This window comes from Schistocerca nitens, chromosome 11, assembly GCF_023898315.1.
Source record: "Schistocerca nitens isolate TAMUIC-IGC-003100 chromosome 11, iqSchNite1.1, whole genome shotgun sequence".
Taxonomy (NCBI): Eukaryota; Metazoa; Arthropoda; class Insecta; order Orthoptera; family Acrididae; genus Schistocerca; species Schistocerca nitens.
This window is the reverse complement of record NC_064624.1, coordinates 37,040,012-37,064,265: the sequence shown is the minus strand read 5'-3', so window position 1 is coordinate 37,064,265 and position 24,254 is coordinate 37,040,012. Positions and strand designations below refer to the sequence as shown.

The 24,254-nt window shown below is 42.1% G+C and overlaps 1 protein-coding gene across 6 annotated transcripts in view; it reads left to right on the top strand.

The window, feature by feature from the left end:
* LOC126213262 (uncharacterized) overlaps positions 1-24,254 on the top strand; it is a 96,717-nt gene that overhangs the window by 49,769 nt on the left and 22,694 nt on the right. The window contains exon 5 of one of the 6 annotated variants that reach the window (XM_049940923.1): positions 11,601-11,964. The exons of the other annotated variants lie outside the window; for them this stretch is intronic. Coding sequence (XP_049796880.1) covers positions 11,601-11,645 — 45 coding nt within the window. The 3' untranslated portion in view covers positions 11,646-11,964. Of the gene's footprint in view, positions 1-11,600; positions 11,965-24,254 lie in introns of those variants that run through there. 6 annotated transcript variants of the gene reach the window in all.

Sequence of the window (24,254 nt, the reverse complement as noted above, 5' to 3'; positions counted from 1 at the left end):
CAACTTATCAGCCTACATCCTTTCCTTTGCATTGCTCTGCAGGAAACTTGGTTTCCAGCAATGCGAACCCCCGCCCTCTGTGGCTATCGGGGTTATTTTAAGAACCGGGCAGCTTATGAAAGGGTGTCTGGTGGCGTCTGCATATATGTCCTTCACACTCTGCACAGCGAGTCTGTCTATCTCCAGACGCCTTTAGAGGCTGTCGCTGTACGGGTGTGGATGCCACAGGCTCTTACCATCTGCAGTATTTACCTTCCACCGGATGGTGCTGTCAGGCAGCACGTCCTGGCTGCTCTGATAGCCCAGCTGCCGCCACCTTTCTTGTTGCTGGGCGATTTCAATGCCCACAACCCTCTATGGGGTGGGACAGTCTCCGATGACCGCAGTCGTGCCGTGGAGCATTTGTTGGCTCAGCTCGACCTTAGCCTCTTGAACACCGGTGCTCCCACGCATTTCAGTGTGACCCATGGCTCGTTCTCGGCCATCAATCTCTCTCTTTGCACCCCCGGACTTGTCCCATCCCTCCACTGGAGAGTGCATCCTGACCTGTGTGGTAGTGACCATTTTCCCATCTATTTGTCACTGCCCCAGTGTCATTCTTCTGGGCGCCTGCCCCGCTGGGCTCTCCACAGGGCTGACTGGCCGCGTTTTACTTCTGCGGCAACCGTTGAGTCTCCCCCGCAGGGTGACATTGACGAGGTGGTATGTGTCTTCACTACGTCCATCATTTCGGCGGCCGAGGCTGCCATCCCCCGCTCTACTGGACTCCCTCGGAGGAAGGCTGTACCCTGGTGGTCGCCGGAGATTGCTGAGGCTATTCGCGACCGTACATCTACATCTACATCCATACTCCGCAAGCCACCAGACGGTGTGTGGCGGAGGGTACGTAGGCGGGCCCTCCAGCGTCATAGGCGGCACCCGTCTCTCGAGACCTTCATCGCGTTTAAGAGGCTCCGTGCCTTCGCCCGTCGTCTTATTACACGGTGTAAGCAGGAGTGCTGGGAGCGGTATGTCTCATCCTTGGGCTCCCGTGTCTCCCCCTCGCTGGTGTGGTCCCGGATACGGCGGATTTATGGACACCAGACCCCTATGGGTGTCCCTGGGATCTCCTTGGACGGCGCTGTCTGCACGGACGCTGCCGCCATTGCTGAACACCTTGCTGCGCACTTTGCTAAGAGCTCTGCGACTGCAAGTTATCCCCCCGCCTTTCGCTCTCTCAAGGAGCGAGCCGAGCGGACGCCGTTATCGTTCCACACGCGTCGTTCTGAGGAATACAATGCTCCTTTCAGTGAGCGGGAATTCCTCGCTGCCCTCGCCGATTGCCCTGATACAGCACCAGGACCAGACTGTATACACGCGCAGATGCTGAAGCATCTTTCCAGGGACTGCCAGCGACACATCCTCACCATCTTCAACCGCATTTGGAGCGAGGGCGTGTTCCCGTCGCAATGGCGTGAGGGTCTTATTGTCCCCATCTTGAAGCCCGGTGCGGACCCACTGGCGGTGGACAGCTATCGTCCCATTACCCTCACCAACGTTTTGTGCAAATTGCTCGAACGTATGGTGGGGTGGCGTTTGTGTTGGGTCCGTGAGTCGCGCGGTCTCCTCACTCCATCCCAGGGTGGCTTCCGTCGGGGCCGGTCTGCAGCGGACAATTTGGTGCGGCTGGAATCTGCTATCCGTACGGCCTTTGCCCGACGTCAGCATCTCGTTGCCGTATTCTTCGATCTGCGGAAGGCGTATGACACCACATGGAGGCATCACATCCTTGCTACATTGGATGAGTGGGGTCTTCGTGGTCGGCTCCTGGCTTTTCTTCAAACCTTTCTATTGCACCGCTCTTTCCGGGTACAAGTCGGTGCCGCCTCTAGTTCATCCTATACACAGGAGAATGGGGTCCCGCAGGGCTCGGTGTTGAGCGTCTCGTTATTTCTAGTGGCCATTAATGGTCTGGCTGCAGCCGTGGGGTCGTCGGTGTCTCCTTCTTTGTATGCCGACGACTTCTGCATCTCCTTTAGCTCCACGACTACGGGAGTCGCCGAACGCAGGCTGCAAGTAGCCGTTCGCAAGGCAGAAACGTGGGCTCTGACTCACGATTTTCAGTTCTCTGCAGCCAAGACTCGAGTTATGCACTTCTGCAGGCGTCGGACGGTCCACCCTCATCCTGAACTTTACCTCGACGGCCACCTGCTTGAAGTGGTGGACACTTGCCGCTTCTTGGGACTCGTGTTTGATGCCCAGCTCACATGGGTTCCTCATATTACTCAGCTGAAGCAAAAGTGCTGGCGGCACCTCAACGCCCTCCGCTGCCTCAGCCACACATCTTGGGGTGCGGATCGCCGCGCGCTGTTGCTATTGTACAGAGGCCTTGTGCAGTCCAGGCTTGATTATGGGAGCCTGGCCTATGGGTCTGCATCACCCTCAGTGTTGAAGTTGTTAGACCCCATACATCACTGTGGGGTTCGGCTTGCAACTGGCGCTTTCCGTACGAGCCCCGTGGATAGTCTACTGGTGGAGGCCGGGGTTCCCCCGCTGTGGATTCGCCGCCATCGACTGCTCGCCGACTATGCTGTCCACGTGCATTGCTCGCCCGGCCATCCCAATCATCGCCTGCTTTTCCCTGCCATGGTCCTCCATCTGCCCGAACGGCGACCTAGGTCTGGGCTTTCTGTAGCTGTCCGCGTCCAGTCCCTGCTGTCCGAACTGGGGTCATTCCCTCTTCTGCCTCCCTTCCGGGTCCGTGCACCTACGCCTCCCTGGTGCTTGTCCCGTCCGTCCGTCCGTCTGGACTTGGCACAGGGACCCAAGGACTCGGTTCCGCCTGTGGCCCTCCGTCGCCGTTTTCTTGCGCTCCTCGCCTCATTTTCGGACTGTGAGACTGTCTACACCGATGGTTCCCTGGTTGATGGTCGCACTGCCTACGCTTTTGCTCACGCTGCCCATGTTGAACAGCGCTCCTTTCCGGCTGGCTGCAGTATTTTTACTGCAGAGCTGGTAGCCATATCGCGCGCTCTTGAGCATATGCGTTCCTGCTCAGGTACGTCCATTGTCATCTGCAGCGACTCCCTGAGCAGCCTCCAGGCCATCGACCGCTGCTATCCCTCATCTCCTCTGGTGTCCTCTGTTCAGGAGTCTGTTTCCACCATTACCCGCTCTGGACGTTCGGTGGTCTTTGTTTGGACGCCAGGTCACGTTGGCATCCCGGGGAACGAACGTGTCGACAGGTTGGCCAAAGGGGCGATCGACGCCCCAGCTTTGGAGATCGGCCTCCCAGCTCGAGATCAGCAGTTGGTGTTGCGCCGTAAGGTGCTTGGGATGTGGGCTGCTGAGTGGCGTGGCCTGACATCCCCGAATAAACTGCGGGCTGTTAAGGTGACGACCGATGTGTGGCGCTCCTCCCTGCGGGCTTCTCGCAGGGACTCTGTAATCCTGTGTCGGCTGCGCATCGGCCATACCTACCTGACGCACGGCCATCTTTTGCGTCAGGAGGATCCCCCCCCTGTGTCAGTGTGGGTCCCGGCTGACGGTCGCCCACATTTTATTGGAGTGTCCCCGACTGTGCACTCTCCGGCGGACTTTTAATCTCCCGGGCACTTTGCCTTTGATTTTATGCGACGATGCCTCCATGGCTGACAATGTTTTAAATTTTATCCGTGGTAGTCCTTTTTATGGTTCTATTTAGGGAGGTCCTGCACCTTTCCCACTCTGTGTCTTTTGTCCTCGCGTCTCTCCAAATTTGTTGCTGTTTTGGTGTATAGTCTGCTGGTTGACTCTTTCCCTTTTTTTTGTCTCGCGGTCAGTCAACTAGTTTCCGGCCATCTTCTTTTCTTCTGTTTATTTCTGTCTGGTGTTTGTCTGTCCTCTTCTTGTCTGTAGTGTTGGTTGCTGCATTTGTGTTCTTTTAGTGCCTGGGGGGAGTCTCCTTCCCCTTGGGGTTTTACCTGCTTCGTGACCCTGTCTCGCCTGTTTTTGGAATGGGGGACTGATGACCTTAGCTGTTTAGTCCCCCTTAAACATCCCAACACCACCACCACCTCTAAATCATTTATCTGTATATAGAGAACAACAGTGATCTTATCACACGTACCTGGAGCACTCCTGATGATACCATTGTCCCTGATACTGGGTTCTATTACTTAAGAAGTCTTCGAGCAATTCACATATCTGTGAACTTATTCCATTTGCTTGTACCTTCGTTCAGAGCCTGCAGTGGGGCACCAGTCAAATGTGTTTCAGAAATCTATGGACTCTGCCTGTTGCCCTTCATATATAGTTCACAGTATATCATGTGAGAAAAGGTTGATCTGAGTTTCACACAAGCAATGCTCTCTTAAGCTGATTTGTGGACATAATCTTCTCAGTCTCAAGAAAATTTATTATATTCAGACTGGGAATATGTTCAAGGATTCTGCAACAAACTGAAGTTACTGATATTCGTCTGTAATTTTGCAGGCGTGTTCCTTTACCCTTCTGCCACTTGGGACTTTGTGCTGGATGAGAGATTCACAATAAATGCAAGCTAAATAAGGGATAATGCTGTGGAGTATTCTTTGTAAAACCAAATTGGGAGTTCATCCGGACCTAGTGCCTTATTTGCTTTTAAATCTTTCAGTTGTTTCTCTGTGCCAGGAGCCTGTCCGATGGTCATATGACTGTATATTTATATGATTTTGCTGCGTGAATGATTTCTTGGATATGAAATTTAAAACTTTGGCTTTTGTTTTGCTGTCTTCAACTGCCACACCCAACTATTCAACAAGGGACTGAGCAGAAGCATAAGACACACTTAGGGATTTTACATAGGACCAGAATTTTCTCAGATTCTCTGCAAGATATTTTGCTAAGGTATCACGGTGGTAGTTGTTGTATGCTTTGCGCATAGATCTTTTCGCAAACATATGAATCTCTATTAACCTTTTGTTGTTGTCATTTTTGCGGTCTCTTTCGAACTGAGGGTGCAATAACCTCTGCTTCCTCAGCATCTTCCAAATTTCATTATTAAACCATGGAGAGGCTTTTCCATCCTTTATCCACTTACAAGGTGCATAACTCTCCAGACCGTGATTTACAATCTGTTTAAACTTTACCTGTAACTCCTCTATTTGCATCTTACTGGAACTAAGTGACGTTAATTCGCTAGCCAAGTGAGATGCTAACAACTGCTTATCTACTCTTATCTACAAGAAACACTCTCCTAGCCTTCTTACTTGATGTAATATCTTTCATAACCGTGGTTAATTGCTAGTTATGATTGCTAATCCCCATTTCTATACTGATATTGTCAGTAAGATCTGGCATGTTTGTAGCTACCAGATCTAAGATATTTCCATTGCATATGGGCTGCCAAGCTAACTGCTCAAAAGAGTTTTCAGAAAATGTTTTCAAAATTATTTTGGCCGTCTGTCTGTCAGTATCCTCTGCAATGAATCCATAGATATACCAGTCGATACTCAATAGGTGAAAGTCACCTCCAACTAGTATTGCATGGTCTGGGAATTTATGCGCAACTGGCTGTGGTCTTTCTTTGAAGATTTAAGAACTGTCACAGTGGAATCGGGTCACCACTAAAAACATCCATCTGTTATACGGGACCAGATAACTTCACTGTAGCATTCCACTTCAACCTCAATAGAGGTAATATTTTTGTCAGCTGCAGTAAACACTCCCCCTGCCTTGGAGTCTAATCTGTCTTTACGACATATGTTCCCTGACTTTCTAAATCTCTCAGATCTTTCCACTTTAGGTTGCAGTGAGTTGTGGGTCTCAAGAATATTTTGAGCATGAGAGTTTTCCTGTAGGGCAGGAAATTCAAGAAATTTGGTTATGAATTCTTTGACGGTTTACTGATAAAATTTTGACAGTCGAAGTTTCTTTAGATCTAAAGTGGTCTGACATCCTTTGCTGTGTATTGACTGGGGAGTGTTCTTCAGAGTACTTCAAACTACTGTCTAGTCTAAAAAACCCTCATGTGCACTTCATAAGCACTCTGCTACCTGAGTAGCTGCTTCCTTCATGTAGTCCACCCCCTGACCTGACAATGGGAGTCTTACAAATCCCCACCAGATAATGGAAGTCTAGAAATCTGCAGTCAAGACAATCACAGAATCAACGAAGCCTTTGGTTGAGACCCTCCACTCGGCTCCAAACCAAAGGACCCAATCACCCCTGGGAACAATGCAGCAAATTGCGAGCTCTGCCTGCACCCCACACTGAGGCTAGCAGTCTTCACCACCACCACCACTTCCTCCTCCTCCTCCCCCTCCCCCCCCCTCCCCTGCCACCTGTATGAACTGAGGATGGTGACAGAAATCATTGGTGCCGATGTGAGCCACAACTTGCAGACTACTGCACCCTGCATGCTCGATAGCTGCAGGCAGAGCAGCCTCCACATCTTGGATGAGGCTCACCGAGACACTACCGAATGCACATTGTCTTTCTTTCCAGCCCTGAACAGTGTCTGTCTAAGGGGCTCCACAACACACCTAATTTTGGAGTTCCCAATAACTAGTAAACCCCTCCTCCTGTGTGCCTGCCCATATCCTACTGAAGCAGCAGCCACATATTTACTTAAAGGGTGAATGGGTGAGTCCAAGCGACCAGTCTCCTCATTGGCTCTCCGCCTTGACTGATGCAAATGCATTACCTCCCTATACTCACCCTGCGGTGAGGGTGAATCCACCGCATCATGTACACTAGGAGGTGCCTGGTTAGCAGAGCCCATGGGCAGAACAAGTGACACCTGAAGTGTCCCACACAACATGCCAGATTCTCCACTACCACTGTACCCTGAGGCAGCAGTCTGAAGGTGACCGATTGTAGCCAGAAGCGCCTCAAGCTGTTCGCGGACCACAGCCAACTCCTCGTGCATCCACATACAGGATGCACACACCCTAATCATCCTAGTAAGACCAACTGAGAAGCAAACTATAAAAGCAGATAGAATCCCAGATACACAACTTGTTACCCTCCTGATGTGTCACAAATGGGTATTGATGCATTAATTAGCTAGCTGTTCAGTGAGAAATTCTGTGCTACAGGCTGAAGGATTTTTTTTCTTACAAAAATGTGAAATTAAACCTTTTAAATAGAGCAGCATATGCTAAATTTAGTAAATGTACTACAAGTAAAAGAAGGAAATTCATGAAGACTTAACTTATTGCACTGTACGATGACTGGTATTTTGTTGTATTAATAATAAATGAAAAAAGGAAATGGCATGACAACTGGCTTTTATTCATCTTATATTGAAATTAAGATTTTAATTGTTAAAAATCAGATAGTGTTGAAACTAGCGAGGGCAAAAATAAGAATGAAACCTTCACTTTCAAGGAAATGTCAGTGTTCTGCCACAGCATCAGTTGTGACCTTCGTAGCACCCAACAGACCTGGTGGGCAGAGACTGGTATGCAACCAGTCCAAAAATTATTGGCGTCAGTGGCCTCCAGTGCATTAAAATACTCTGGGAAAAATAAAACTTCAAATCAGTTACTAAATCAGTTTGTGAATTCCACATTATGTCACACATAAATACGTCCATCCTGAGGAATATTTTTACTGCCGTGATGCTTGTAGATGACTATTTTCATTCTTTGTTTTATGGTAGAAGAAAATGAACCTTTCTGTTAAGCCACTGACTTTAATTGAAATTAGTCTTATGTTAACTCCTAATTCAGGTCAGTTAGTATCTCACTTTTTGTTTGCTATAGGCTACAGTATGGACTCGTGTGAATTGGTAGTATATTGGCAGCACTGTGTCTTCTTACCTTTTATGCTGTGTGACAGGCTTAACAGTGCATCATAACGAAAAGGCAAGATACTGACCATGCCCAACCCATTTACAACTGCTGCCTGCTTCACTCATACCTACATACCAACATGCATCTCACACTGTTATTGTATTATTATTTATTTCTATTCCTGTCTTCATTTTAATCTCATCCAGTTTTCTTATTGGTCTTATTTACATCTTGATGTCTTACTACTGTGCTTCATGTAGCTTTATCCTTCCTTCGCTATACTTAATCTGGTTTTGTCTTTTTCCAGTTTTCAGAATATTCCCATATGTTTTAATGCTATGTTACTATTTTTTTTCTCTACAAATTTTTTTTGTTCCTTCCATCTGTTTAAATACAGAAAAGTTCCCCTACCCCTATACCGAACCCACTCCCACATAACTGTTTCTGTGTTGCTGCTTAGTTTGTGGAATTGCTCCCAAATAGCTTTCCACAGTGATTCTATGTTATAATTCTGTCATTCCACAGCCCTCACCAACTCAGCCCTACACAATATATAACTAAGTCCTAAACATTTTGTCACTACCTCATCACTGCCTGTAAAATATTTCCACTCTGCTGTACCAATTACCACATCACATTGCCAAATTTGAAACCCACGTACTGCAGGAACAAGAGCAGCATGCACAGTGCCACCTTAAAAACTGTAAAGTCTATTCACTTTGTACACTTATATTGGACTACCACAATCCAGCACCACTACAAAAACCTCTGTCAAACCTCCTTTACATCAGTTAATAGATGTCTGACCCCATCTTGCAGAACTACAGAGAACTACATATGCTACAATCTCACAAGCTCCCGCCCACCATCCTACTGAACCCAGCACCTAAACAGTCCTGTAACATAGTAGTGAACCTCTCCTCCAAAAGACTCATTTCAAAGGGGCTTATCCTTTGCCACATTCACAAATTCAGTCATTCTGAGCTTGTTAAAGACCTCCTCCCTAAAGTGGAAACACTTTTTTGCTACCAACTCAAAACTAGTACTGAACCCAGCCTTACTTGGTATACTCTTCTATCTAACTGTGATGCTACAATACATCCCTCCCCTCCACCTTCACTCCCCCCACCCCACTTCCTGGATCATCCTGTAACCTCAATTCTTGTCTCACCATCATTTCTCCGAACTCACATACGCAGAGAGAAGCACAGTCTGGTGCTTAAAAACTGATTTCCACCTTAAAATCACTTCTAACGGAATACATTTCTGAATAAATAAAGAATATTGTTTGTGACTGCAGCGCACTTTCTGCTCCACCTGTACAGTCCTTGTTAGGGTGTGGAGTACATGGACAGTTTGATAATTGCCTCATTCCATTTCAAGTGTAACGGGAGTCTCTGCTGGACCATTTGTGAATATAATGAAATTTTATTGGAAGGTTCCACAATGTCTTGAATGGACATGTACTAATATTCAGCTCCATATCTCCTTTGGTTCATTTCTACAACCTCTCGTGAATAGGGTTCCCGAGTTTGCACCACCTACACACGTGCCAAAGTGTGAACTTTGGATAACTTTTGTGAAAGGTACTTTCAGTTTACAAGCCCTTGCTTTTGTACACTTAAACAACTTTTTGTGCTGAATTAGAAGACATTATCATTGACATTTTTAAATGCAAACTGTAAGAGCCGTAAGACTACAAAATGACAGAAAATTCATTGTGTGACTTTGAGAGCCCATCTTTAACCAGTCACAATTCACAATTTAATCAACAGATTTGGTCAACAACTGTGCTGTCTTCTTGTGCTTTTTGTTCGATAGCCTTGGGCCTTTTCTGTCAAATTATATGCTCCTACCAATTTGGTGTAAATGTTATGGGTGCCAAATTTGTGTAGGTTTTGGAGTCTGTATCTCAACTGTATGTTCTTTAAACTTTATAATCTTTCTGTATCTAAAAAGAGAAGCCTTTCAACTTCAGAGGCACTGTAGTTTAATTTTTGACTCTTGCCTACTTATGACTGAAAAAAAAAAATTGCTCACAGTTATTACTTTTCACACACATTTTTATGCTCAAGCATGATTTTAATGAATAAACAGAAAGAAAAATCAGTGAAACCTTTTTTCTGTCCATAAAAATACAAGTGTAGTTATGTACGAATCAACTTCAAGCAATAAGCAGCAATAAAGCAAATGAAAATTCAGAATGTTAGAACTCTAAACACAGCTGGAATAATTCTTTTTCACATCAGAATGAATAAATTGCTATTACTGTCTTGTTCATATTCTGAGTAAATATATTGGATTCCTGATGTTTTGTTGTGTTTATGACTTTTAGACATGTATTGTTCCGGAATTGGTCTTCTCAAAATTTTGTGAACTCAGACCAAAGTAGTGCTGCTGGTACCAGAGTTGTTGTAATTTAATCTTACCCAAAAACATTGCGTTTTTAAACCCATTGTAAAGAAAAAAATCAATAAAACCCAACTATATCTAATATGAAAATTCAATTAACATACAAAATGTTACATAGTTAGCCTTACACGAACTAAAGAGAGCCATCATATTTACTGAAGGCAAATATGTAGCGTCACAAGAATTTATTTTATTAATATTGTGTTTTAACTTTTCTTGCAATTTAAGACATGCAACTAAAATAACATTTACACTCCCAGCAAAAAGAAACTTACTTGATGTAGAATTGTCATGAGAGTAAAGTACAATTAACTACTTTTTGGAAGCATGCAGAAATTTGTAGATCTTCACTAATTTCTCAGTTCTTTTGTCTCCTAAATTTTTTATTAATTTTGCCCAAATGAACTGGCAGATGGACAAGATTCTTTCAGGTGCATTGCTGGCAGGGCATGAAAAGAGGCACTAATAAAGTAGTTGTAAGAATGGGTTATTGTTTTGAATAGAGTAGTAATAGGAATTTATATTGAATTGTTTAATCATCAATCTGAAAAGAAAGCAATAAAATCCAATTTCAACTATTTTTCTTTCCTTTTATAAACCCATTTTTATTTTCTCCCTAATCCTGGCTGGTACACTCAGTTCATGTATGTATAATACATCAAAATGGCCAACTGGTGTTGGCTGCAGCAGCTATCAAGGATGGTAACTATGAGGAATTAATCAAGAAAACTGTGTGCCATTTGGAATCAAAGAATGCATGCTGCAATATTGTGAACCATGGCATGGATAACCTGACCTAGAGTCTTATTCAGTATGTGTTTTTAAAAGCATATGACCCAGAAGAAATTATACAGTACAAACAGGGGTTTATACTAATAAGAATGTTGTAGAAATGCATCAATCAACTGTAGAAGAGTTCATAGAGAAACTGGTTCTTTAAAAAAGAAAATAAATAAAAAAAAGTCATGGTCTGACAAGCTACCATTCTCTCTCTCTCTCTCTCTCTCTCTCTCTCTCTCTCTCTCTCTCTCTCTCTTTCTCTACCACTCCCCCTGCTGTCCCCCTCCCCCCCTCTCTCTCTCTCTCTCTACCACTCCCCCTGCTGTCCCCCTCCCCCCCCTCTCTCTCTCTCTCTCTATCTCTCTACCGCTCCCCTTGCTGTCCCCCTCCCCCCCCCCCTCTCCCAAATTGACATCTGGGTATACCGTGTATGCTTTCATTTTTGCTGAGTGCTGGAAACTCTACAGCAGGCTGCTTCTGTGCACCCTACTAAATGAGAGAAATTTCTTCTTTTGTAAATGACAAATATTGTAATGCTTTTTACACACAAGAAAGACTTCAAATAATTCTGTCTGCTTGATAAGCACATTTTGACAGCATTTGCAATGAACAGAGTTACAGATTAGAACACACCCTACTCTCATGTTTCTTTTGTTCCGTGACTTTTTTCAGCACTGTCAAGAATGTCTTCTTCCAAGGAGCCTGTCACAACTCTGAGGTGGGAATCTGCTGCACAGGGAAAACATCAAGTACAGCAAGTGGCCTAATGATCTTCATACCAATTAGTAATCTATTTGAGACCAGTAGCTACTCGAGCTACTGTTTGTACGAAATCTGAAGATACTTGCAATACCTGTTGGGTATATAAGAATCCCAGAATGTGACAAGCAGTTGTTCATCTAGCCTAGTACTTCGTTTTTATGTAATATTCTTCTTTACAGTGTCGATATTGTAGAGGCCTCCTTTTCTGTTCAAGAGGGTCTTGATTATTATTGGTGCAATCTCTTCCTTGCATAGTTTGTTAATCTGTCCCCAATATTCTGAGTTCCACTTTTCTTGTCACCTGGTATTTTTAAATAACAGATAAATAAATAAGTAGTGTGGCTATAATTAATACCAGTGTAAATAAAATCCTTGTATACTCTTATTAACTAAATAATTCTACACCAGGCCATGTGAGAGACATTGTGTCAGTAGTGTTTTATGATGCCCTCCAGATGAAATACTAGCACCACCTCCTAGGTTGAGAGTGTAAATAAATCTTAAATCTTCTCCATCTAAATTTAATTCTCCCGATAGTTCTGGTGAAAGGCGATTGCTTTCATAAAATTTCCATTTACTTAATTTATCTCTGGTTTTATTAAGTCCATCCCAGAGCTTACCTAGTTCCCCTTCTGTTTTTCCTAAATCAACTGTGAACCATAGTGTACTGACTGACAAATCTGCTGTTTCTTGTACCTTTTGAGTAATTAATTCACTTACTCATGCCTCCAAAGTTCTGAAAGTGGAGCCTGGTAAAGCTGTTATGTCCAAGTTTTTACCCTGCTCTAACACATGGAACCACATTTGCGTGTCTTAAGAATTGTTCATTTACTTTTGTAAACATTTGTTTAGTTAATTCTTTCATATGTTTTACATTCTGACCTACCTCCTTTAATGGTTCAAAACCAGCATTTCTTACAAGATCACATAGTTCGTTTATCTTAGTACTTAACTACCCTTGTAAAGTGGGTAAAATGTTAGCAAGTTAGTTATTTTTGTATTTATCTCCTTTTTTTTCCTCTTCGTTAGATTCCTGAATATGCTGTTGGAGGCTACCATTTGTGATATTTGTGATATCTACTTTTGCACTTAAATCCTCATTCGGTCTTCCACCATTTGTTGCCTAAAATTTATTAATGTAAAAATGCTAATGAGTTGTCTGTTGACTCAGTATTCTAAGCCCAATAACACACAACTTTTTGGCCAGCCACTGACTTCAAATTTCTCACAACACATAGTACCACTTGAAGGCACATTATTTTGATTCAAATACAGCTCACTTACGACTTTCAGTAGGCACGGCGAACTGCCAGTGCGAAGTGGGACCGTCATGGTGGGAAGGCTACAATACAAATTGCTGCAGCAGTGACCAACTCTGGTGTTTGATATGCCGCCAATGTAACTGCAGTTAACTGGTGTGTGATGACAAGGAACTGAAGACTAGAAAACAGCCACCGGCTCGAATTCTCGATCTTCTGGATTGTAGACATGTATTTTATTCTGTGTTGTAATTATTGTTGAGTAACTTAATATTCTTGTATTGACAACTAAATTCCTTCTGTTCTTTCTGTATCACTGAGAAGTCTATAAAGTTTTCTCCTCAACAGCTCAATTCTTCATAAACTTTTCTTGAATAAAGTATTATTAATGATTGCTGCATTGAGTAACCTTCACAGTTGACCACATTTTCATGGACAGTGTCCTTTTCTTCTGGAACTCATTATGACAAAAATACTAATTTCTTTCAAGTATCTTAACAAATTTTTGCAGATTCGCCATTCTGTGAGGCATTCACCACAAACGAAATTTTTCCTGGATACCTACATGACAATTTTCTCTGATGAGGGCAGTACATTAGCTACTATTGTCAAAACACCTTTTGCCTTGTATTTCTGACTGTGTCTCCTTTTTGGCATGCTGCTGAGTGCTGAAGACTCAACAACAGACTACTACTGTGCACACTACTACATGAGAGAATTTTCTTCTTCTGTAAACCACATATATTATTATAGCTTATTACACACAGGAAAGATATCAAGCTGTTCTGTTTGCTTGGCTAGTATATTTCAACATCATTTGCAACAAACCAAGTTACAGTCCATAGCATTTCTTGGTTCTGTGTATGTCTGATGCATTGTCACAAGTGTCTTCATCCTAGGAGCCTGGCACATATCTGAAGCAGGGATCTGCTGCACAGAGAAAACATTAAGAACAGCAAGTGTGGCCAAACAGAAGCCACCTCCAGTGTTGCTCTGTCCAGTAGCAACATAGTCTACCTCACCATTCAGTCAATATACACATGCAGAAAAACCCAGTGGTCAACATGAATGTCCCACTATCCAAACTATTTTAAATAAATGTGCTCCAGTAGTTGATGGTCATCATTCATCAGTCCTAAATACCCTGTGCAATACATTACTTTAACAAAGTGATAGGTTACACTGTAGTCTTGATCTATTTAAATTCAAGGACAATATTTCAAGCATCATATTGTCTTACGTTACAGAGAAAGAAATTAAAGAAATGGAATTTGATCAAGAAAGGTTTGCTGAAGTCCACAGAGTTGCTAGGATAAGAGAAAATCAACAGTTCAAGCCCATTGTTGTAAACAATATTAGGGGAAACAGAGGTTAGAATGATTTTGTAGTATTCAAAGTCAAAGCGTTTAAAGTCGGTGAAGAAATTCCAGCACTTATCAGCTTTTTGCATCCCAGTGGCCACGTCCGTTCCTTCCATTGTCCATCTACCTAAGGTACTTAATGGATTCCGGATCATCACATATTTAAAATCAAAAGCACCACCAGTAGCATCAGGAAGGCAATATACTTGTTCAGAATCTAAATAAGACAGCATTTGCAATTTATTTAGTCTGAAGTGCAAAGACATTATTCCTGTCATACAGTGTGTTTAAAGTTCTGTCTCTCTGGATTTTCATTTGTTTTATTGCTGCTTATTGCTTGAAGTTGATTGTACATAACTACACTTGTATTTTTGTGGCTTAAAAGCTGTTTTATTGCTGCTTATTGCTTGAAGTTGATTGTACATAACTACACTTATATTTTTGTTGCTTAAAAGCTGTTTTCTCTCATTTTACTTTCTATTTATTCATTAATGCTACATTTGAGCATATACACTCTTTATGAAAACCTACAACTTTGAACAAGGTTTTACAGCTGTAAGCAGACACGGGTCAGCTGCTGAAGCTGAAAGACTGCTGAACTGGTCCAGAAAACAGGGGACACTTCATTGAAAATATATTTATTGAAATATAAGTTTCAAAACTGGGCAAATTAAAGCTGAAAGTACATATTTTATATTGTAATTAGCCCTTTACAAAACATTCATTGTAGAACACACAAATTTGACCATCCGTTATTTCCTTTTCTCTGCTGAACAAAACACTAGAACAGTGTATTATTGCAACCCCGTTTGCCATTCTTGAGAGCAGAAGACAGATTCTTAAAAACCAAGTCAAAAAGAAGTATATTTGTGCATTAGAAGTTCATTTGATATGAGTATTGTTTCAAAATTAATTAATTTTAATTTCAATATGAATTGTCCCACCTGTAACACAGAACATCATTAAGTTGTACAAGAGAACACTGTGTAAGCAAGCTAGTTTGCGTGTAGGATTCAGCTGGTAAAATTAAAGTATGTTAAGAATAACATTTGCATTTTATGGGTGGGACTTTACGCACTGTTTTCTCTCCAATGTTTGAAGCTTTGTCAGAAAATGGGTTAAGAAGAATATTGTTTTAGAATGAAGGTACATGTTTTGGGCACTTATTTTGCCAAATAACATAATAATAGATATTTTTAACTAAATTTCAAATTACAATACATAGCAGTAATGGCATCAAAGACTAGAGTCCAAAAGTTCAGAGAAAAGTTGAACAATGAGGATGCATGTCAGCTACTTCTAGCAAACAAAAAGAAGCATGATAAGAAAAGAAACCAAATGATAAGAAAAGAAACCAAATGATAAGAAAAACAGTGAATGACAATCTAGCACTTCATAAATTAAAGAAAACAAAAGAGAGAACAAAAACAACGCTTTAGAATGAGGACGAAAGAACAGTCCGGTAACTCATTAGTTCAACCGTACAAGCCAGCAAACTCACTAGGAAAGGCAGTCAGTGGACAAAGAAGCATTGCCTAAGAGCCCCAATAGAAGAAGTGCTGTGGTGAAGAAGCTGTTATCACAGTATCCAGAAACTGAAGGTGCTTCTTCTTCTTCCAGAACGGAAATACCACTGCATGGGCGTAAAATTTATACTAAAGGACTTATTTCAAAAGTCCAAAATTTTTTCTCAAGAAATCTTTCAGGAAAGAGAGATTGTTTGGTTCATAGAGATATAATTACCAAAAAATGTATAAGGTGCAGCAGCGAATAATGTTGACAACAGTAATGGAAGCATATGAACTTTTTAAATCTGAATTTCCACATTTTACAACTGCGGTGAAAAAACATAATTTTTTGATCCTATACCCACTAATGTTTTACTGACATCTGAAATGCCACGTAATATCTGTACCTGAAGGTACCATGCAAATATGGAGTTTCTTATTAAATGTTTAAGTGATGAATTTCCAAATTTCCGTAATACTACCAAAGCATTGGTTTGTAGTACAGGCAAAGAAAAGAGAGTGGCACAAAATTCTATTAATTGTAAGTTAAAGCCAGTGATCCCAGGCTAATTAATGTTATAGATGACAGTGACGTGTATGAGGAAGTATGTTGGAAGCAATAGAAAGAACGAGAGGTGTGTGTTTCGGCTGTTAGTGAAAGTGGTAGCGTACGAGATGTGCTGCAGGAAGAGTTTCAGTGTACGAACTACAGGGAACCTTGCTCATTATGCCAGACACTGCATGAAGTCAACTGGAATGATTTATGTTCCCAAGGAAAGGATTTCAGAAAATGTTGAAATGCATTAGTTTTATTTATTATTTTGCAGACAATTTAGTATGTATATCTGAAAACTGTATTTGTTAGAATTAAAAGAGTTATTTTATTGCTTAAAACAGTAATGTGGCTTCAAAAACTTAAGATTCCTAAATGTAAAACACAAAAATACTAGGACAAATGTCCAACCTGAAGTGTTGGAATTGTTCTGCACTTTGCAGGGACAGCAAGACAAAAAAGTTCAAAGAACATACAGCTGAGATATAGACCTCCATAATTATCCAAAATTTGGCACCCAAAATATTTTCATTAAACTGGCAGGTGCATATATTTTCTTTGAGAGGAACTGAGGCTATTGCAGAAAGGCACAAGAAGACAGCATGGTTGCGCATCATATTACCAATTCTTGGCTGAATCCGCCCATTAAATTTTGAATTATGGCTGATTAAAGAGGGACTCTCATAGACGCAAAGTGAATTTTCTACTATTTTTGAAGTTTTACAGCTGTCAACACATGTACAGAGTCTGCCAGAAAAATCTATACACTCTTTTGTCAGGCTCTATCGTGATATCAATATTGTTGTTCCATTTGAGTTATGAGTGTGTTGTAGTATGTTCTTTGGCTCAAGAGATGTTAGCACATTCATCTCAGTATTGATAAAACAAGATGGCTGGAGCACACATGACATCCGAGCAATGAAGATTTATTGTGAAATTGTTTTTCAACTTTGAAGTGCGACATCAGTGGAGGCAGTAGTTGGAAACAGAACCACCAACCCACCTAGCAATTAAAAGCATCATTGTCAAGTTTTACTTGCATGGAACAAATTGTGATATTCACAAAGGATGATCAGGAAGACAGCATACAGCTACAATTCCTGCTTCGTTGGCATTTGTTAATTCTCCACAGAAGTCTGCTACGCAATGTGCACGTGAAGTGGGGGTTAGCAATACAAGTGTTAATTGAATTCTGAAAGTTGCAAATTGGAAAGTTTACATTCCACAATTACTGCACGTGGTTAATGATGATGATCCTGATCGCCGAATGCAATTTTTTGAAACCTATCAGCGAATGGTAACAGATGACGAAAAATTTGTGATCAAGGTAGTGTGGAATGATGTGGCACAATTTAAACTTAAGGGAACCATGAATCAGCATAACAGTGTGTACTGGGCACCAGAAAATCTGCATGTTTAAGTGGATAAAGCAGTCAATCTACGAGGGGTTCATGTGCGGTATGGACTATCATCTAGGATCTTTGTAGGACCCTTTTTCTTTGATGCTACTGTCACTGGTGAAGTGTACCTGGAAATGTTATGCACATTAATTTTGCCAGATATACATGCACTTTATAGAGATGATGAAGAGGTCTTCTACCAACAGGATGGTGCACCACCTAGCCGCATGAGCTTTCCTGTATGACAATTTTCTGGGGCGTTGTACTGGATGAAGAGGCCCATTAAGTTCCCTCCATGGTCATCAGATCTAACATCTATGGACTTTTACTTGTGGGGAAGTGTGAAAGATAATGTCTATCAAAGGAAGCCACACATGCTGGAGGTACTTTGCCAGGAGATTACATCAACATGTGCAGCGATCTCCACTGCAACATTGACTGATGTAGTTGTGGCGACTGCTCATCATTCTGTTATGTGCATAGCTGCCAATGGTGAACATTTTGAACATGTACAGTAACCATGGTTCCTTAAACTGTGTATACATTTTTCTGGCCAACTCTGTATTTAAAGATGTAATTAGTTGTTGTGGTCTTCAGTCCTGAGACTGGTTTGATGCAGCTCTCCATGTGATTTGTAATGTATTCTTATTCAGCACAAAATATTGTTTAGTATAGAAAAGCAGGATCTTATAAGCTAAGAGCACCTTTCATGAATGTTATCCAGTTAACGTTCTGGCATGCATGTAGGTTGTGGAAACTGAGACCCCAGTCTATGAGAAGCTGAAGAACTGGAACGAAAAGAAATATCAAACTGAAACTTTGTACATGTTCATCCAAGACATCGTTGAACCTACTCCAAAAAAGCCATTGGATTCAGAAATGGTCAAGTGAGGACCATCTTTAAATCTGATACATTTGAAATGGAATGACCCTAGTGCTTGATTAATGTCCTGTCACAGGATCCAACACCATCTCTTCAAATTCTACTCTGTAAACAAATCTTTGTTGAGAACATTTGCCGACTGTCTGTGGCATGACTAATCCAATTTCTTGTAATTTTCTGTCTGTGATGATAATTTTTTTTCCAGTTGACAAGATATGTACTATGAATCTTTTCTCGCTACATTTGTATGTCTTTCTGGGCACTGCATGCTGCAACATCATACATTAAATGCACGTCTTTAGTTTGTTGTAATGAGAAATGTTATACCTTTTACAGTCAGTCAACTCCTCTGTGAACAGAGTGTAGCCAATAGTGCATTATTTTTCAAGATAGTGTTACGGTTGTCAGTTTGAAGGCAGTTGCTTTACTACTAAGCATAAGCAGTTTACACACATTTACTTCAAAAATGTTGTACATTCAAGACCTTATACTACCTGAAATACACACTTCCAACCATTTGTTTCTTTTCTCAAAATACTCATTTTAGTGTCCTTTACTTTTGGTATTATTTTGACCCGAAGGGATTGTGACATCCTGTATTAAAGAACCACATATTATACCAAATACATGACAAAATAGTAAAACCAAAGAAATGTCATTGGTGTCAACATGTATATGTAAAACATCGTCATCTTTCTTGTGTGTTGAACTAATATAAAGTTCTCGGGTTTCCAGATGCGACAGTTCCATGAGTGTTGCTACCATCGTCTTATGGTAAAGTGTTGAAATGTCATCTTGCTTGATCTTATACAGGTACTGCAGCGAGTTGAGTTGTCCTTCCCCTTGACCCAGCACAGATTGGAGCAGATGAGGGTTTCTGAGGCCGTTATTAGCCCTAAATTTGATGGATTCCTTTATCATGCTGTCCCAAACTACATTGCATTACAAAGCACTCTTGCTCATTCAGAATATAACATGCAGCTTTCTTCCAAACCTTGCTCAGTGACTGCCAATTTGTCTCTCTGCCCCAGAGCTGATGTGCTCCAGGCAGTACTGCTGAATACGACATTGTGTCTGCTCCGTGTAACATGGCCTATGCTCACACTGAATGCTTTAGATGTCATATGTGCACATCCCCAGATGAAGAAGATGGTGATTATCTTTGAAAACTTGAGTTTTAACTCTTGTTTGTCCTGCTCTGGAAACCTAGAAGATTTTATTAGTATATCCCAGTTGTTCTGGAACACATTTCACACACACATATATAACTAGTACTGATAATGACAAACAGCTGGTACATCAAGGGCAGGTTCTATTAAAGGGATCCAGTAGGCTACAAAGCATGGTGGTACTTTTGGAGTGGTATTCTAAGTGAATTTCTAATCAATCATGGGCTGGTCTGAAAATTGTTTTTCCTTGTTTCTTTGTGTTCTGACATACTTTACATCCATTAGGACCTCCTCACTATTGATCTATTCATTGAACAGTGTATCTAAGGCAACCTAATTTAGTGAAGTGAAGAACAAGCATATTTTTTTGAATGGGTTTGTACCAGCTGGAAATGAATGTGTCAGCTTGTGACGTTTGCCTACTTTATTTCTTCACTGATGGTCCTCAGTGTTGACGTACTGTATTGTGATACTGGCTGAAAAATGGGTGGTGGAATTTCAACATTGACTACTGTAAATAATGGTTGGTTGGTTGGTTTGGGGAAGGAGACCAGACAGCGAGGTCATCGGTCTCATCGGATTAGGGAAGGACGGGGAAGGAAGTTGGCCGTGCCCTTTGAAAGGAACCATCCCGGCATTTGCCTGGAGCGATTTAGGGAAATCACGGAAAACCTAAATCAGGATGGCCGGACGCGGGATTGAACTGGAAATAATGTAGCCGACAGGTGCACAGTTGCGTTCCCAGTTCTTTACTTTCACTGTTCACAACCCCACAATATACACAGTTAATATGGCCAGTGCACTATTGTTTAACTTTCGATAAGCCTCGTTAATACACTCCTGGAAATTGAAATAAGAACACCGTGAATTCATTGTCCCAGGAAGGGGAAACTTTATTGACACATTCCTGGGGTCAGATACATCACATGATCACACTGACAGAACCACAGGCACATAGACACAGGCAACAGAGCATGCACAATGTCGGCACTAGTACAGTGTATATCCACCTTTCGCAGCAATGCAGGCTGCTATTCTCCCATGGAGACGATCGTAGAGATGCTGGATGTAGTCCTGTGGAATGGCTTGCCATGCCATTTCCCCCTGGCGCCTCAGTAGGACCAGCGTTTGTGCTGGACGTGCAGACCGCGTGAGACGACGCTTCATCCAGTCCCAAACATGCTCAATGGGGGACAGATCCGGAGATCTTGCTGGCCAGGGTAGTTGACTTACACCTTCTAGAGCACGTTGGGTGGCACGGGATACATGCGGACGTGCATTGTCCTGTTGGAACAGCAAGTTCCCTTACCGGTCTAGGAATGGTTGAACGATGGGTTCGATGACGGTTTGGATGTACCGTGCACTATTCAGTGTCCCCTCGACGATCACCAGTGGTGTACGGCCAGTGTAGGAGATCGCTCCCCACACCATGATGCCGGGTGTTGGCCCTGTGTGCCTCGGTCGTATGCAGTCCTGATTGTGGCGCTCACCTACACGGCGCCAAACACGCACACGACCATCATTGGCACCAAGGCAGAAGCGACTCTCATCGCTGAAGACGACACGTCTCCATTCGTCCCTCCATTCACGCCTGTCGCGACACCACTGGAGGCGGGCTGCACGATGTTGGGGCATGAGCGGAAGACGGCCTAACGGTGTGCGGGACCGTAGCCCAGCTTCATGGAGACGGTAGCGAATGGTCCTCCCCGATACCCCAGGAGCAACAGTGTCCCTAATTTGCTGGGAAGTGGCGGTGCGGTCCCCTACGGCACTGCGTAGGATCCTACGGTCTTGGCGTGCATCCGTGCGTCGCTGCGGTCCGGTCCCAGGTTGACGGGCACGTGCACCTTCCGCCGACCACTGGCGACAACATCGATGTACTGTGGAGACCTCATGCCCCACGTGTTGAGCAATTCGGCGGTACGTCCACCAGGCCTCCCGCATGCCCACTATACGCCCTCGCTCAAAGTCCGTCAACTGCACATACGGTTCACGTCCACGCTGTCGCGGCATGCTACCAGTGTTAAAGACTGCGATGGAGCTCCGTATGCCACGGCAAACTGGCTGACACTGACGGCGGCGGTGCACAAATGCTGCGCAGCTAGCGCCATTCGACGGCCAACACCGCGGTTCCTGGTGTGTCCGCTGTGCCGTGCGTGTGATCATTGCTTGTACAGCCCTCTCGCAGTGTCCGGAGCAAGTATGGTGGGTCTGACACACCGGTGTCAATGTGTTCTTTTTTCCATTTCCAGGAGTGTAGTTCTCAGGCAAACATCAGCATACTGCTACCATAGTTTACTGTTGAACATCTATTAGCAGTAGAAAACTGATCACACAGTTATTGCAGAATAATATGCTACATATTGAATAAACACTGTCATTGTTTTAACACGTGACCTATTACACGTATTTCACAGTTAATAATACCTCTTGTTTAACACACTTTGGTAGCTTACCAGTAGCACCAATAATTCTTATTCCAGAAACATGCATCACCACTATACCCTCTGTGTTCTTAATAGCTTCAAAAAATGCCTGTGAGATGCCATTCAGATCGCTACCATTGTGCAGTAAACACTTACCATCACTTGCTTTTGTTACAGGGTGCCACACTTCCTTTTTACTTACCATTTGATCTTCTTCATACAACAAATCCTCATTAATCCTTTGCCTGGAAAGACAATAATCCAGATTACCAAATTAATTACCAAACACAGTCAAATGACAAATAGCATGGTTCTCTTCCTCATTACCACTCTCAAACTCCAACTCTTCATTACACCTAACATTATCTTCCTTTATTCTTTCTTTACGTAACACATTGTCATCATTATCAATTATAAATTTAAATACCTCATCCTCGTCACTACTGAATTTGTCACTGCTATCATCATTACAGCTACTGTCAGAATCAGACCCGCTGTCTCTTTCATTGTCATCAAATACTTGGCTTATTAGTTGATTATTGTTTCCAGTATTAGACCATAAAGCAATACACCTGAATTCCTTATGTTCTCTTAAAAATTTACCAACTGTCTGGACACTTTGGACATCCTGGGCAATAGCAACACACTGTGTTTCATCACTTGATTTTATTATAGTACATTCCTCTACTTTTATGGGATAAATATTGCTACCCACACCATCATTCAACATCTCACTAGAATTAGAAATTACACTCATCTTACTACTATCATTTACATTACCCTTACCTGTGATTACAGCACATTTATATACACATGGTTCTTCATCACTACCTGCTCTAGTGCGAGCCAAAACTGAAGCATTATCTAGTTTAAATGGTTTGATCCAGAATTAAAATAATCTGCTCCATTTCTTTTACTTGAATTTCTCCTACTATTTCCGTGTCCATTCTGGCTATCTTCCACCCAACCATTCCTTGAATTTCTACTGTAATTAGTCCTGTTCATCCTATTTACCTGAAATAATCTCCCTAATTGATTATTGTCATCAAAATTCCTCCTACGATCTTCCACTGAGGGCTTCACCCTCTCCACTTTATCAATATGACTCAGATATCACTAATATTACCTGTAGGGGCAGGTACAAGCAATTCTCTAACTTTCTGAGGCAACTTAGTTTCTAAACCCACTAGCTAGGTCTTTGTCCAAATATTTCGTTTTTTTTTTATCCAAAGCTGACAGAATCCTTCCATAGTACCCTTCCTACAGGCAAATCTCTTTCCTCCACAAAATTCACTCAAAATTCTCTGCTGCTTCTCTTTGGACCAATATTCGTCTAGAATTGGCTTTTCAAAGCTGTGCCATGAAGGCATGATCTGTATTGCTTCATAGGCTCAGATGTTATTGAATTTAGCATCTGCTAAAATTCAGGAGTAAGTAAAGAACCAATAATTTTTTGTTTTCTCCAAAAAAAATTCCTGCCCCGAGATACAGGCCTCCGAAGATGAGACTGCGAACACCATTTTGAAGATGCGAATTACGAAAAATTTTAGAAACGCTTTATCTCTGTAACTGTTCTAGACATTTTAAGAGATTTTTTTTTAATTAAAAGATAATTGCTTTATGATTACAATGATATCCTCCATTTGGACATATCTGTCAAAGTTCTTTTACTGTCGCCTTTTGAATTTTATTTTTTTAATAATTTTCGGATTATTTTTTTTCAAAAATGCTAATCCAGAAAAGTTAGATATTTTTGGTTGATTAGTACTATGTAGTATTCTCTGTAAAGGATAGCTTCCACTTTTAAGTTGGACAGGTTTTATTTTAAAAAATCATTTTTTTTCAATTTTCATGGGTAATGTATGACTCCACTGAAGTTGTTTCTTACTAATTTCTTTGTTACAATGTTTATTTCTATTGTCTTTGTTGCAGTTATTTTTTATCGCTTTCTTCTTTGCATTTACTTCTTTTCACTTTCATTGTTGAAGATATTTCTTACACTTGG